General features: G+C 39.2%; 2 protein-coding genes across 12 annotated transcripts in view; one reads left to right on the plus strand and one right to left on the minus strand.

The window, feature by feature from the left end:
• LOC118410649 (sodium/calcium exchanger 3-like) overlaps positions 1–6,782 on the plus strand; it is a 30,861-nt gene extending 24,079 nt beyond the window's left edge. For 10 of the 11 annotated variants that reach the window (XM_035812442.1, XM_035812441.1, XM_035812444.1 and 7 more), the window contains 8 exons: positions 539–629; positions 1,177–1,185; positions 1,796–1,880; positions 2,076–2,198; positions 2,439–2,514; positions 3,133–3,286; positions 3,605–3,780; positions 4,143–6,782. In XM_035812442.1, coding sequence (XP_035668335.1) covers positions 539–629; positions 1,177–1,185; positions 1,796–1,880; positions 2,076–2,198; positions 2,439–2,514; positions 3,133–3,286; positions 3,605–3,780; positions 4,143–4,268 — 840 coding nt within the window. In that variant the 3' untranslated portion in view covers positions 4,269–6,782. The remainder of the gene's footprint in view (positions 1–538; positions 630–1,176; positions 1,186–1,795; positions 1,881–2,075; positions 2,199–2,438; positions 2,515–3,132; positions 3,287–3,604; positions 3,781–4,142) is intronic. The other variant, XM_035812443.1, reaches the window with a different exon arrangement.
• Positions 6,783–6,991: 209 nt separating this feature from the next.
• LOC118410650 (protein AF-9-like) lies at positions 6,992–15,719 on the minus strand. The gene is made up of 6 exons (XM_035812453.1): positions 15,540–15,719; positions 12,283–12,460; positions 11,865–11,962; positions 11,282–11,404; positions 10,988–11,080; positions 6,992–10,441 (listed from the first exon to the last, which is right to left on the minus strand). The coding sequence occupies exons 1-6, from the start codon at positions 15,684–15,686 to the stop codon at positions 9,353–9,355; spliced, it is 1,728 nt and encodes a 575-aa protein (XP_035668346.1). The 5' UTR covers positions 15,687–15,719; the 3' UTR covers positions 6,992–9,352.
• Between the last annotated feature and the right edge of the window lie 1,406 nt (positions 15,720–17,125).

Consider the following 17,125-nt stretch of genomic DNA (forward strand, 5'->3'; position numbering starts at 1 on the left):
CAGCTATGATCAATTTTTTGTAGGCTTCAAGCCTGTAGATGTGTTAAACTCATCATTGAATGCCTCGTAGACATAGACATAGAGGGAGGTTGTTTGTTATACCTAATAACCACTATTTACCATACTTCATTGTATAAGTCTAAAACAAGACATTCATTAAAAGAAATTAACCAATAAATTAATGCACATGTAAAGATGCACAAAACCATTTGCTTCCCTTGTTGTCATGATCCTATGTTCCTTGTTGTCATGGTTCTATGTCATAACCATAAGTGTTGGTAACGGTGGTTCACCTTTATCCGATGGTATCCTATATCCGTTGTTTGTAAAAAAAAGCGTATTTAAGGATATGAAGTCAACGGACGGTGCTTTCAAATCGGAACATTTTGAAAATATTGCAAATTTGAAACCACATTCCGCAGATTTGATACTCCTAAATGTGCTGTCTTTAAAGACAACGGATAAATGTCACTCGGCGGATAAAGGTGAACTAGCGTTATAATCAATAAGGCATATCATGTTTCTCTTCTCTTCCCAGGGTCACAGAAATTTTGTGATCTTGCTGAGAAATCCCAGCCTGGGTTCGAAGATAGGAGAGCCAGGAGCTGCGGTTGGCTTCCTCTGTAAAGGTAAGGAGCTTTCCTGGGCTTTCCCCTGGGGACATTGATTGCTGGGTGACAATTCTTTGACATATTCCATGACAATTGATTCAAAAGTGAAACAAGTCCCAGAAGCAGCAGAATAATTATTTTCTCATCATTTCACAAATGTTGCCCTAATTAGCATAACTTATATTGAATGATTTTGATTCCACTTATCTCTATATGTAAGAAATAATTCTTATTTACAACTACTGTAATTATAATTTTACATTTTTTGAGCAAGGAGCTTTATAACATAAAAGCTCCTTGATTTGAGTACTTTAGTTACACTCACCCCACCTATCACCTAACCACTGAACTGCAGATAGTCAAGTCATAGCCATTGCACTTCAGATTATACTGTTCCTTTCCAGGTCTTTTTTGTTAAAATAAATCACTACTATCCTTCACTAGGCTTTAACACTACAGAGTGTAAACTAACCGTAACTTTATTAACCGTAGCATGTTTGTTGCATGTTTACTAACATTGTGTCATTCTTGGCTTTGTTACTTGCATGTGTCATCTACCTAACAGAGGAGGAAGGCAAGTTTTGTTAAGCATACACACATTCTTCTACTTGTAAGATGCTAATGCACTTCCTTACTAATTATAACTGCACAAAGTACCAGTACTTTCTCTGATTGCTGTAGGCCTCTAGCCTATACTACATTACTGTAGAATGACTAATGTCTATTCTGGGATTAATCAACTACATTTTGTACTTGGCTATTCTTTTTGGCTATGAAATATGAATTTTGAAATACAAAAAGATATTTGAACTTGTCCACTATGCATGACTATACATTTGTACATGGTACTGATAGATATATAATGTTGACTTCACACCATTCAAATTTGCCCAACATGTGCTTTCAATTTCCGACTAAAAGATAAAAAAGATCACCATTTCTTCTAATATCTTTAAAATGTTTGTACTAAAGTGTGTGATTTTACTTTGCGTGAATCTCTAAAGTTTGATTGGGTTGCAGTGTGCGCGTGGAAAATCAGGCTAAGTTAAAAGTGAAGGAGATTTTCACTTCAATCTTATGTACAGCTGACAAAGTTGTTTTTTAAGTAAGCTTTTCAGATCAAAATTGCTCTTGACTTAATTGCATAAGAACATTGAATAAAAAAATGTACTTTCTACCTGTAGATGAGCTGGCAGAAAGAGTTGCCAATGTTGTACCCATGGGTGATACAGAGGAAGAGGACACATCATGGGGTGGACAGTTCAGAAGGTACGTTACTTAATATGAAATTAAATTCAAATAACATTATCAACATTACCAAACAGTCATCCGACCTGGCATTGCTTATTGAGTGAGCTACAGCATGCCATAAGGGACTACATGTACAACTTTTGGTTTGCAAGCAAGAATGTTTAACACACATACATGTATGGACTGAAAGGCCTTACTGTGCTGATGTTGCAGTGCGATGTGCTTGGAGAGTGAGGAGGATGAAGATGGAAAGAAGATTCCTCCCTCAGTGGGACAGCTCATCATGCACTTTGTCACCTTCTTCTGGAAGGTCCTCTTCGCATTCATTCCTCCAAGGTGGGTAAAATGTGAACTTCAGATTCAAAAGCAAAGCAATCCAAAGAAAATTGGAAGACGCTACCGGTAGTAAAATTTGTTATTTTGTACTGGTATAGCATAATTTTCGATTACTACATGTAATTGGACTTATTTCATTGTCTGAGTCATTAGACATTGAAAGGAGCTGATACATGTATAAAGAAATCTTATGGATATCATTCATTGATTTTAAGTAATCTTTTGTCACCATCTTAACAGATCTATGTTGGGAGGCTGGCCAGCTTTTGTAATGTCCCTGGGCTTCATCACCATGCTGACAGCTTTTATTGAAACGGTATGGAGTTAGTGTTGGATAGTTACTGCAAAGATCCTACTAAGAGTGAAGTTTTTCATATAATGCTTAACTTTCTTTTGACACAAAGGTTTACACAGACAGAATTTTAAATGACCACTGCAACTTAGCATTGTACTACTGTAACAGTATAATCAATTCCAACATAGATGAGCTTCCATGATAATTTGAAGTTTTTTTTTAGTTACAAGCTGTAGTTGCTTCATTTGTCTCGGGTACACGCACTACTTTGTAATACCAGTGGTACCTACATGTATACTCTAGTTGTGAACATTACACTGACAGGGAGCCCTGCATTTCCTACACTGCACAAACATGCACTTTTGGATTAGACTATTCTTAACAAGCATTAGTTGATAGAGAAAAAAGATTACAACACTGACAATAATTTAGAATAATCTGCTTTCAATACATACTGTCCACACCACATGAATGCCTGCTGACACCAACAAGATATGGAGACAATAAAAAAATATTGGAAAATTATATCTGCTCTCTCTGTAAGTCATAAAATTTCCCCACGTTTTAGTAGGTGTCTCATTTTTGCTTCTTGCATTGTTGAAGAATAATAAATAAATGCATATTCGTCCTGACCTGTAGCTTGGGCACCTGCTGGGCTGTGTGTTTGGAGTACGGACCAGTGTGACAGGCATCACCATCATCGCACTGGGCACCAGTGTGCCGGACACGTTTGCCAGTCGCACAGTCGCTATACATGATGTCCATGCAGACGCTGCTATTGGGAATGTTACAGGTAAAGAGTCAAATTTATCAGTCCTTTTCCAACAATCATCGACAGCAATGTGTGAAAAAAAGGACCTTTCTTCAAAGATACTGGTTAGCAAGCAATTTGTCATTTTGACAGCAATCTTGTTCAAGTTCCTACCTTGTCATCATTTGGAAAAAAAAACTTTCAATTAAATTCCAGTCATTTCCTACTTGATTGATTGACATGATAACCTTAACTACACTGCATTAAAATGTTACACTAATGTCTAAGTGTGGGGGGTGTAAAGAACTGCAACATACTTGCCTTGTAGTTGAGCTACATGTATGTTTGTGTTGACTGCAGGCAGTAACAGTGTGAACGTGTTCCTGGGTCTGGGTCTGCCATGGGTCATCTCCACCATGTACCACCTGATCAACGGCACACAGTACAGGGTGCTGCCTGGAAATCTACGCTTTGCAGTTTTCACCTTCCTGGCTGTTGGATCTTTGTGTCTGTTGATGTTGTTCGTAAGGAGAAAGGTGAGAGGTTGTACATATACAAACCATGCATTCCACTAGCATTCTAAAATGAGTTTGCTGAAATCATGACTTAATAGCTGGAATCCCTTCTCACACCGAAGCATTCTATGTGCCCTCAAAGCTGCAAGTTTATATGTTTACTTAACATGTGCATCCGTGTTGAAGCAATGTGAGAACATACTCTTGGATTTTTTTAACCCTTTGTCTATTGTTTGGATTCATGATGTTTATGATTTTTTTAAAACCTTAAACAATATGGACATTTGAATTGGGCCAGTCTTACATAGAGGATCACAAGAAATATTCGCACAATTTCTAAAAACTCTATGTAACAGTAGGGTAATATTTTGTATCCTGTACAGTGTTTTGGAGGCGAGCTGGGAGGAAAGAAAGTGCCCAAGTGGATCAGTGCACTGCTGATGTTCTCCTTCTGGGTCGTCTTCATCGTCCTGTGCAGCCTGAAGGCCTACGACCTCTTACCCTTTTAAATCAGATACTGGAAACTCACAGAAGTTGTCTTGCTGTGCTAGGAAGGAAAGAACAATCTCTGCATGTCAGTCTCACAGCTGTTCAAGTAGGGACTATTCTGTTGCATGTCAATACTGTCCATGACAACAAACAAGCCAGAAAATGTCATGGGGACTACATTATACTACATCGTATTGTAAAGACATCTTATTCATGAGATGTGGAACTACAGTTTTGCTACAAATTCAAATGCTGTGAAGTATTTTCCATTCAGTTGAATGTACATATAACATTATATTGATGTTGTTCATGTAAATAGACTAAATACATCACGTACATGGACTTTCTTTGGGATACTTTTCTTGTGTGATATCATAGATATGGCTTTCATCAGAATTGAATGGTGTGGTAAAAAACTGCTACCATGGTAAGTTATAATTTTTATCAAGACTGTGCTGCTAAGTCAAAAAGGATGTAACAATTATGTTTGTCCTCCTGTGAATGGAGGAGAAATCTCCACAAAAGTTATAATTGATTGGTTTGAAGGTAACTCATAAGGATGTAGATATTGTACAAAGCTGAACTTGGAGTTGATATTTATTTGACAGTTGAGATATGATGTAAATGTCTTATTCTATGCAGTGCTGGCTATAGATATATATTTCTACAACTTGTAGGTAAAAGCATTTCCATGAGAATGTTAAAAAGTATTATATGGGAATTCTGATCTTATAGGTTAATAAGTCAAATACACCATGAAGGGTACGAGTAGTGTGTGTATGTACTTACAAGAAAGTGCTGTTGACTTCACAATGTTGTACCACCTTGTGTAAATATTGTAAAAACAGTTAAACTGAACGCTAAGCCTGAAATTGTCAGACTTGTTGAACTTACTATTGGTTGCATATGCCACTTAACAGTAATAGCTGACAGGCTCAGCAAAAACAATGGAAACATCAAAGTGAAGTTAGGTAACTGGGTGACTGTTGCCCAATCTATCCATTGGAACTTACATCTGTGTTAGTTTTGTAGGTCTTTTAACACTGGTGATGACAATGTTTTGCAAATTAAGATCACTGAATACGACTTTTCAATTATCTGAGCAATGTGTATTTATCTGAATTCATATCTGGAGACAACAATGGTTCAACTGTCATATAGTAAAGTTTTTCTAACACGACCAAAAAGTACTCCCAACATTTCGGTGTCTATCGTGGATCTACTTCTCACTGCTACTTATAGCCGATGTAGGTGGTTGCTATAACTTAGTATAAGTAGCAGTGAGAAGTAGATCCAGCCATTCTACCCTGATGATGGTGTCTGATAGACACCGAATCGTTGGAAGTGAGTACTTTTTGGTTGTGTTAGAAGAACTTTACTATGGGAGTATTTCAAAAACCTGATGAAACTATTTACAAATGTTTCAATAGGTTTAATGATAATCAGAATGTAGAAAAATGTTTCCTCAGAAAAATCTCATTCAAGGAGGCAGCAGCTTACCTACCATAAATGTGACCACTTCAATCTCATAAACATACATCATGTTAATGACATAGTCAAAACAAAACAGTTGATTTTTTGATCTGACATCTTCTTGGAGTTAGCTGGTCTAGTCTCTTTGAGTAGAAAAAAAATTTATATTTTTGTGTTCCAGTAAAGTTAGCCTTTTACTCCATTGAGACTTGATAATCATGTGTCAAAGTAGATTAGGAGACTAGAAGAAGCCATAAAGAAGCAATAATGTTCCCAATTTGTAAACATAGAGTATGGGACACCACTTTTATACCTAACTGATCTGCTCTGGTGGTTTGTCAGTTATTGGGACTATTGCCAACATTTGCACGCTATGGGAGGTAGAAGACACAGATGATATAATGGTTTACAAGGAAATATTGAAAGGGTTATTACTGAAACCTTCTCTCTGATTTGTCTTAACCTGTGTTCCATCCCAGGGTAGGACAAGCTGGCATAAAGACAGAACCAGCTGGTAGTACAACAGAACTACAAATGTGAATGTGTAATAAGACATGGCCAGTTTGTTGGACAGACCATTGGGAAGACAGACCCAACTGGTGCGAGGAAATGAGTGGCTGGTGAAGGCCCCATTAGCTTTGTGATAGAATTTGTGATTGCTGTCATGTTCTGATTTTGTGTTTCATCCGTGGATTTCAGGTTTTGAAAGTTTCAGTCTCTTGATTGATAAGTTTTGAACTACCTTTGAGCAGTGAGTGGATTTGGACTGTCCTTGCGATAGGAACAATTAATTCTTTAAACCAAACGTTCCCCACACCACACCAGTTCAATTGCTTCATTTCAGGCTGTTTTTCGATGAAGTATTAGTTAAGACCAATGGAAAACTGATGAAGCTCTGTAACTGCTGATGTTGAGTGTTATGAACATACCAGACTGGTCTGAATATCAAGAAATTCAACTGGTGTAGGCTGGGGTTGAACTCTCATAAGTTGAATTTTTTCAACAACTGGTATGCCAGAGTGTACACTTCTGAATTAAATGTGTGTAATTGGACAAATGGACTTTTTACTTGTGTTTACTTGTATTTGATTTTCTGCATTAACATTCAATCGAGGGACACACAAGCAGACAGACAGACATTCATACTCACACATCATGCTGTGCCATGGCCACTTAACATTCTCCATGCAAGGATAGTGTATTGACTTTGGGTCATGGTTTTAGGTTAGGCAGTAATGGCAAGATTAAACAAGATCCCAAGTCCACCACATTGTGAACCAAATGTTTTTATTTGTCTAACAACATGCTGGGGAACAGAATGTTTCAACAAAAGTGTTCTATGTTGGTATTGTACAACATGAAATAGTTTGCAACTGAAGGAATTGACATGCATGTATAAGTCTTTTCACTTCTTCATCACAATGCCATTTGTGATGTTCTTTTGTTACAAGTTACACTAGGGAGAAAACATATTGCAACATTCTGATATCTTTACAATCACTTTCTATGTTAGACAGATAAGTTTGGAGAGAAAAAAACGGACAAACTAGGTAAATTAATAATTTCTCCTGAGCTCTTTTTGTGTCAATGTATCACAGATACGATAGTAATATGTGCAGGCATGGCTTCTCTAAGCAATAACATTTGCCAGCCAGAGCAAATGCAATATAATTACATTATGCATTTAGCACGTGGCATTGGAAATCATACAGACTGGACCCACCTGTCTAAAAAGTTGTCATAATCTCAGAAAAGCAGTGATGAATATGTGTGACATCATGCAGCCAATTTGACTGGAGGTTTCTCTGTGGCTCTGTTTTTCACAAAACACCTTTGCTACACACTTCTCAGCTGCAGTTATCTCTTCATATACAAGTACATACACCCTACATGTCACACATGACCTGTATAAGGTGTACAAAACAAATCAGCAGTATGAATACAACAGTAATCACTGTTACCTGGACTCAGAGCCAGTGTCTACTCTTCTGCGCACATCCATATTCCTATGATCAGCTCCAGTTTCTAGTGCCCATGCTTAACAAAACCTAGTCAAAATTATGGAAAAGAAAACTTTCTTAACAGGCCAGCTACTTTCCTGTCTACTGTGACTGACTAAGCAATTCTGGAATTCCAGTGGCAGTGTTGTGCTAACTACAAAGGTGAGTAGAGAAATGTAGGTAGGAACAGGTGACAAAGCAGGTCTACTACATTGGTCATCTAGCTAAAACTTCCACATCTTGTTTTGTGCTCTTCTGCTTGCTAGAGTGCTCATACAAACCAAGTTCTTCCGGATACTTTCCCTAGAAAAGTCCACCACTAGACTGCAGATTAATGAAAAAACAAAAACTTTGATGCTGCCTAACACATAGCAACACAATAACCCTTGTCTACAGGGGAAATGTTTAAAAATCAGCTCATCATAGTCCCAAAGCATACAAATGTACCTACATGTGTAAGCATAGTCCCATTTTAAAGCAACAATCACCAAGTCATGGCCAGCTAGATTCTCCATAGCACAATCTAACTTATGTCTGAACTGTCCAACTAAAACCTTCTTGATATATAACCAAAATGTCCTTTAAAACATTGTGTGACTGACCTATAAACCATACATCTTTGCAGTATCTATTTCAGCATATGATCTTTCCACCCCTCCTCACACTTATCGAAAGTTGGCATGTTCATGATAAAGTTTATTTGTAATGGTTGTTTTGTTCTTTTCACACATGATTGTTGGTAATCTCAGACCCAAATATACAACAGACGCTTATTCTTATAGTACCATCGTGAGAGAGATAGCTATCCGAACAGTTTACTGTTGATTAGTGCTATATGGGTCTTTACACATGAGGTGCTTTTAGCTCAACGAGATTGTAGTCTGGTGTAACTATAAGAGAGAATGTCTAACAGCCATTTCAGATGGCTGCACTGAGCTGAGAATGCTGCTGGACATTTCCAGCATAGCTGTGGGCATGGACTAGCACAAGTTTACTTCCCGGGGACATACATGTATGAGAATAAACATTCCTGCATATAGCTTGACCTGTTTTCCTAAGAAAGTCTGGGGTTACTCCTTTGTGTATTGTGTAACAGAGTGGCCTACAGCTGCCCTTTACATGAAAATACCAGGTCAAGATCTCTGTACACTAAAACAAGCTGCAATAGTTAAAACTTAAAGAGAGCCGAGTTCAAGTCATTGTTTATCTTGTGATCCAGTCAATAGTTATTTGAATGAGCTTATTTCTCTCCAGAATCTGTCAGAATATTTTCCTCAATGGTCCCTTCCTAAGGCTACCTAATGTGACCTGTATTGAGGGATAGTATTCAAGTTGTACATGGATACATGCACTGTGCCCACCAATGTTGCTTGACAACTGACAGTATCTGTACAAAGGCAGGGCCCTTTAGTTGTTAATATCACTAAAACATACAATCACACTACGTTTAAGAGTATAAATAGTCCTGGCACCTGCCATACTTCAGCAGAGCCTTAAAACCTCTGTGACTTGGAGCCACACGGAGACAACATAAATAACCTCATACTGCATAAGGCCCTAACAGAGTGGCCATTTCCACTGTCCTTTTAAGTTTGGTCTTCATACTGTACAGTCAGACAGAACCAACCTGCTCATAAACCATCTAGACAGCTCTGGAGCTTTCTGACTGTAACCTTGTCAAGTCTACAAAGGTCAAAGTCAAATGTAGTCTTGGTCACATTGAAGTGTCCTGTTTCCTCAATGAGGTTTACTATTCTCTGCAGATGTTGGCGATCCTTCAGAGTCACAATGCGCTGATGCAGCTCTAACAGCTCGTTCAGATACTCATTGTTTGGCTGGCCGTTAGACATCTTGTGCCTTCGGTCTCCTTTCGGTTTACTCTTTGTCTTCTGTTTGGAAGGAGAAGTGTTAATTTTCACATCTTTAATGGAGGCATTGCTGCCTGCACTCTCACCATCACTCTGCAGCAGCGGCTGTTGGGAGGCAGTCTCTGGCTGGCTCTGGAATGGTGGTGATGTTCCAATACTGTAGTCCTCATTATCATCATCGTCATCGTCGTTCTCCTGGTCACCGAGCTCAGCCATGAGTGAGTTGAGAGCGCCCCCGGCTCCACCGGTGGGGAGGGATGAAAAGCTGGATGTGGGGCTGGGGTTCCCCGTGTCACCATCCTCCCCCTCCATGCTCTCATCCTCCTCATCCTCGCTCAGCTGGCTGGCAAATGTGGGGAGTTCCTTCTTGGCAATAGTCTGAGGTTTCACCACAGCCATGGGCTGGCTTCTGCTGGGTTCAACCTTAACCTTTGGCTTAGAGTCTCCTTCCACTTTTGCCTTGGAAGGTTTTGCTTTGTCTCTTTTTTGAGCTGCCTCCCCAGCAGAGCTACTTTTCTTTGTTTTCTTTTTAATTGAATCACCAGCTGAAGACTCACTTGGCCTTTTGCTGGATACTTTTCCTTCTTTCTTTAATTGAGAAGCCTTTCCTTCTTTCACAGAGGGAGTGTCCGGAAAAAGGGGAGCCTCCTGCAGCACAGATGCCCTTGGAGCAGGCTTGACATCTTTCCCTGAAGGTTTCTCCTCCTTAGATACAGTTTTAACCTCCTTTGTAGAGAACTTTGGTTCTTTAGATGCAGTCTTCCCTTCCTTTGGGCCTTTAGCTTCTTTCGAAACTGTTTTCCCATCTTTAGAACTGGAAGTACTAGAAGACTTGGGTATTTTCCCTTTATCCTAATGAACAAAAAAGGTAGAAGCTAAAGCAGTTGACAGTGGGCACAAGATCCTCCCTTTTGTAAAATGGTATGTTATATATACAAGGAAGGATATAAATACAGATACCCATTAGAAAAAAGCCTACCATGGGATCATTTTAGACACACATCACCAGCTTCTGGTATACATCACCATTAATTTTCTCTCAGCAGCTCACCATTTGCCTTTCTTTTAAAAATATAACGTTTGTGCAATGTTGCACTGACATGAAATATAGTCCAATGCAAAAAAGGCAGTTCCTAAATCAATCCTTCCAAAAATGCATTTTTTCATAAAAAATGGATTTTTTTTCATGGGCAAAAATGAATTGTTCTAAAGCTTTCCCAATTAAAAAATGTGATGCTTGACCCCCCCCCCCCCCCCCATTCAAAATCACCTGTATTTCCATCCCATGTTAAAGCCAATCAATATTGAATTTCAGATCGTTTGGCTTTGATATCATAGCAAAATGTACTTTCGTGTATATAACAGATCAGTTGTGTTGAATTTTTGAAGTGTGCTAACCTTGGCTGGGTGCTGTCTGTGAAGAGGCTGTGCAGGAGGACCAGTTAGTGCCGGGGACACCATCTTACCGCTATCTTCTGGGAAAACTGCAACCTGAACATAAATCAACGCATCACCATTTAATCAAGCAGTTGTCATGTAGAAAACATTGTATTCATTCATCATCTAACACAACTCATGTGTATAGAATGTGTTTAATTTCCATATGTTACTTTTGAAAAGCTTTTACATAAGACAGCCAACAAGCATGGGAAATCATCTTGAATAATGAATGTCTAGGTAGGTGAAACTTACCCCCCCTCCTTTGATAAGTCTCCTTCGAAACTCTTCAGAGGGGTTGTTGAAGGTGAGTCTCTCTGGGCGGATGTTGTTGACAGGCATGTCCGTGTACAGGAACAAGTCATATTGAAAATGGAGCTGCAAGATGTAAGAAAAACTTGAGGGTTGTACTTTAGTGATCTATTGGTAGATGAGCATGATAGCAAACCATTTCTTTTACTTGATGTGCGAAATGGTAAAAAAAAATATAATGCATGCTACAGCGACAGACATTCTATTCTGTACAAAATATTGTGCTAATCTAAACATTGTCAAAAGTTTTTAAAACGTTTTAGGCTTTTGAAATACCTTTCACAAAAGAGAATACTTTCTATGATTTATTTTCTGTGTTCTGCATATGCCACAAACAATTGGACGAACAGAAGTCACCTGATGATACATTGATTGATGTAACATAATTCTATGATCACTTCCATTTCACAGGATGATGTCGGAACTAGTTAAGCAGAATGCCTTTAACAGAACCTTGAATATGTCGTGAGTTTAGTTGTTTTTAATGCTATGTGCGTTAGAATCACTATTCAGTGATCATGAATACCTTTCTAGGCTCTTCCTTATTCTTGAAGTATACATCAATAGGCAGAAGGAAGCCAGCATATCCTGACTCTGATACTTCATATGGGGGTTCCTTCACAGCTGCAACGAACAGGGAAAAGGGGAATTCTTAACCAACATTAAATCAATCAATCAATCAATCAATGTTTCTGATTTGTTATTTCATTAGATGCTGGCTGTTTATCATAAACATCTGTACCTCACAAGCCTTCTGTTGAGTAAAAATATCATCATTAATCAAAATTAAACTTGACAATTAAAAGAATTGGGACTTACCCAAATTTTCCAGAAAATGACATTGTTTACACTTATAAGATATAAATCACTCAATCAATACCTCTGTACTCTACAATTTTTCTATAAAATCAAGTCATAAGGATCTACAATGAAAAAACGTGTACCTCGCTTTGGCTTAGGGAAGCTCTCGTGCAGGTGAAAGACTACCTTGTCGATGAAGTGTGCTGCGTTGTTACCTTCCGGGCCTCGAACAAACACACTCCAGTCGTGGGTGAAACCTTCAGGTGTGGGCTTCTTACGGTAGGTAGCCCTATGTCCCAGCTCCAAGTTAACCTGCACACACTGTGAGTGGAGGCAGAATGTTAACACAGATTTCAGTACAATTTTTCAGGGCTCAAAATACCAGGTGTATGTGCACCCAATTCTTTTCTGTGGGTGCACCAGTGCACCCAAATATCGTGTTAGATAGGGCTCTAATCTATGTAGTGAAATATGTACTACTACTACTAGGCTGGTCCCAACCTCGGGTCGATGATGTAAGTATGTATGTATTACTAGTATTTTTGTAGGTTTATGCCGTGCGTGTAAAGACATCAAAGTAAACTAGCATACACCATTTTCTTCACATCCAAATGTTAGAAACACACAAAAAAATGTTTGACATACTCATAGTCATAGTACTTATTTAAGAATTTGAAGCATTTGGGTTCATGAAAAATTTAAATGCTCCAAAACTCCATTTCTTTAGGAACATATACGGTTGCATCATAGATACAACAGAAATGTTGTAATGTAGTAAATTCCTTTGACTCTTTTCTGCCTGTTTTTAAAATTTTATCTTATTTGGCTAAAAAAAATTCATCTAGTTATGAACAAAAAGGAAGTACTAGTAATTACGTTTTTTCTCACATTCTACTTTATTTCATGTGGTGCAATTTGGATTCTTAGAAATTCTGTATAATAGGACCATATGATATCGGTCACTCAAAGCTGTTTCAATAACTTAGCTTACAATTAGCACTAATGGAAAACTACTTCATTCTGTTCAGGAGACAATTTTGTTGTTGTAGATTTTACAACCTGACCCAGACAGTACTTGAATGAAAGGAAAAATGCCTTTTCACAGGGCACAACCATAAAACACCATTAGCATGTAGCTGCTGACATTCCTCCTATAGATTTCTCATGGCAACGTTCAATATCCTGGGCAGTGGGCACAGCACTATACTCTATCTCTCTACTAGGGTGTACAGTACCATAAACTTGCTACAAGGTATCCTATATATGGTAGATTCTCCAGGCAGAGGTTATGGGTGTTTTTTTTTTAGCTGAGGTGTTCATATGGTAGCCAAATAGCAAAGCCTTTGTCATTATGATAAAGTTTGTTTGTTTTTTCAACAAGGAAATGTTATGATGGTTGTAATGTGTCAGGATCATTAGATTTGAAAGGCTTGGTTATAATGTCACCCAGTTGCAGAGGTAGAGGGAGGCAGCTACTACTGTCTCCCTTACTGTAACATCTGCTTGGAGAATACAAGGTAGACACATGAAGAAGCCAATGTCAGAAAGCTTTGCTTGGGACCCTTTGGCTCATTTTGAGATTAGTGTTGTTGCAGTTAGTGTTCTTGAAAGAAATGTAAAGTATCTGATAACATTAAACGGTTCTAGAAGATAAAAAATATGCCTGAGCCAGTATTCCAACTTGTAAATAAGATGGTTCTAACTTACAGCCAATATCTTCAACTGTTACAAGTCTTTTGTAACATATTTCTTCTTAACGATTGACTTCACATCTTTTCAGGAATAAGAAGTCATTGTGAACATTTCATGCACACAATTGAGGCTTTTCTGTTGCTCACTTCCCTGTCACTTGTCTTGCAGAGTCCCATTCATTACTAGAAATGAGATCACAATCTACAGGAGGGTCACATACTGTACCACCAGATATCACCATTTTCTACTAGACCTTTTACCTCCAACTCCAAGGATAGATCTAGTGCAGGTGATTTGGTCACCCAACTAGCAGTCTTACCATACCTCGGCAAATGATGACAATACTGTGAAAGGGCCATTTTTTCTCAGCTGTAGAAACTGAAAATATGTCTATTGTTTAACAGTTTGTATAATTTGTTCTGTTATTTGTTTTGTTTCTACCTAAATAGAAAACATCAAGAAAGGTATAATTGAAATAATAGCTCAACTTCACACAGTTCTTGATGTTTATCGTAATGCTTCACAAGAAAGTTGGCTAAATCTTCCAATTATGCCATTCTTCATGTGTACAATTGTCAGTTTCGAGCTACATCAGTTTTACTGGATGTCCAAATACTATATTCGGTTGTCTCCACAAGACCGTCAGGATAATCCTTTCATATTACAGTTTTGTCGGTGCAGTATGTGCGTGGTTGCATATGCATTGAACACATACAAGTGGTTTCTGTATCAAATTGATGATGCCAGTAGCTTTGTGGTTGAGATCTGTAACATAAGTCACAACTTGGCTTTGGTCCTTCACCAAAGTTCACCCATTTAGAGTACAAGGATCGATGGATTAGTATTTCACACAATACAGAGCATTGTTCTAATCGGCCTTGACACTGGGAGGTAAAAATATGGCTTACTGAAAGAGGATGAACGTAACGTTACCGTACTTAAAAATGTCTGGAAAAGTTGAGTGTTTATGAATTAATACATGAATTTAGTAGTTAGACTACATTATTCATCAGTAAAATCGATAACACAATTTGCTGATATCCCTTTTCAGTTAGATGACAACAAATGTGACCTTGATGTGTGTGAGATGTGCTATCCTTTTCTTCTGGTCGAAAACAGTCAAATTAACGTTGTGTGTGCAACACGAGATGGTCTGTCTGGACAACATTAGACACCCATGTGTGTGGTCGTCTAGCGCGTCAAATTGTTCACAGGGTGTGGAGAAGGGCAGAGGGGACAGGCGAGGTGACTGGAAAAGAACAATCTTCCAAACTGGAGGCGATCGAGAAAAGCAGATCAACGGTACATGTACGGACAAGCCTTAGGATAGCGTTTGATTCGCCGAACAGGCGTCAAAACAACAAGCCTACGAATCTTCGTCGACTGGAACGCTTCGGGCGCGCGGAAAACACACTGAGATTTTACACGAATCAGACGATGAAAATTGGCTAAAACGAAGACTGAACACGCTGTCCGACTTCTTGTGAACTGGAGTGATTGTAAGGAATTGGCAGATATCTCAGAATTAAAACCTAGTGGTCGCGTTGAGAAACAGACTGCACTGTAACACCCGGCGTGCGGTGGATGCCATCTTCACTGCAGATAACTCCTCTCCCGTCGTGAAGGCTTAACATTTAGCCACAGAAAGGATACACAGTGTGATATAAAAGGGTTTACTAGACAGACATAAGGGTGTTGTGTGGCTTACCGTTGAAGCCATGAGGCTGCTGTAGCCGCACGCACAGCACCTCGCTGAGCTGCGCCTTTGCACTTCACCACACGAAGATGGCGGACATTGTTCAAATCTGGTCCGTCCCAGCATGCACCGCGGGACCTGACCACACACAGACGTCATCACCAAGTCTCCAGGCGATCCTGCACGTGGCCGCGGTCAGGGTCAGGGAGACTGGGGACTTCGTCATGGTAGCGCGTAACCGATATTATCGCCTTAAGACAGAACGCACTGTTGGTCTTCTTAGTAACTACAAGAAACTTGCAATAATGATGGGGTCAATGATCTTTAATGGATAATTTGGCTATTAAATGCACACCGCACCGGCACGTGTAACTGTCTCACACTCCAAGAATGATCAAGAATGTGGTGCGAACATAACGTTAGCGCTACGTGTAACTTGCACATGATCACACATGTGTCATCATTTCATCTCAAGGTCATATGCTTGGGATTTCACTTGGGGTCTCCATGTTCAGACGTATATTAAAGGTTAATCAGACTAGATCAAGCAGGTTAAAAAGGTTCGACACTAGACCAAGCATGCTACAACACCTTGTCCTTGGGGGCGAGATGAGAGGAGAAAGCGCACCGATAGAAGAAATAAATTTCCTGTGCCAAGACGAACCCGCGTCCTAGAACTTCGTCTGGTTCGTACCAGGTGGGGTTCAAGAACGCCGCTTTCTCCTTCGTAGGAAAATGAAGTTAATTTCTTCTATCGATCGGATCAAGGACGTTATATGAGGATTGATCGGATGCACTTTCTTTTTGAATCTCGCCCAACGTAAAAGGTGAAACAGTAAAAAAAAAAAGAAGTTAATTTCCAAGCATATTTGGGGGGTGGGGTTTTCTATTAACAGAGAAGCAGGGAATTCAGTACACCTTCCCCCACTAACATCTTTTGGGATATTACCAACGAACTCCAGAAAAAGGAACTAATGAATAATCGATGGCCTCCAAGGTTCTCTGCAAAAGACCGACGGCGCAATTCCCCTAGTCTCTACCAGACTCCCGGGCGATGGAAAACCGACCGTAAAATGGAAGAAATAGAAGAGTAAGCCGGCTATACTCCTCTGGCCGGCTTACTCCTCTATTTGTTCCATTTCTATGGTTTCAGGGCGACCCGGAGTCTGGTAGAGGCTACAATTTCCCCGGAAACGCCAGAAGGACAGAGGCCGAACGTAAAAAATATTACCTAACAAGATTTCGTTGTTTCCCTGTCCGACTGCATTGGCCGTTTATGCTTTTGATAGGATACTTTCTACAATATTCATGTCCTGAACGAAACTGAATTCTGTAGGTTTGTTTGAATGCACTAGTGAATGTCAATCAGCACCAAGGAAAGGGACAATATTTGCTTGTTTGTAAATGCACAGAATAAAAACAAGCGGCATGCAGTAGGTCCAGTAGAACACAGTAAATACAAACAGGTTTGCTACTAGGAATACATAGCCTATCACCATACACCAGGGGAAGGTAGTCAAATAAAGTCATGCTATCACATTTAGCTACCCATTAGCAACCCCCCCCGCATTTAATCCATCATTTTTTGGCGATCTGTT

Source organism: Branchiostoma floridae, chromosome 2, assembly GCF_000003815.2.
Source record: "Branchiostoma floridae strain S238N-H82 chromosome 2, Bfl_VNyyK, whole genome shotgun sequence".
Classification (NCBI taxonomy): Eukaryota; Metazoa; Chordata; class Leptocardii; order Amphioxiformes; family Branchiostomatidae; genus Branchiostoma; species Branchiostoma floridae.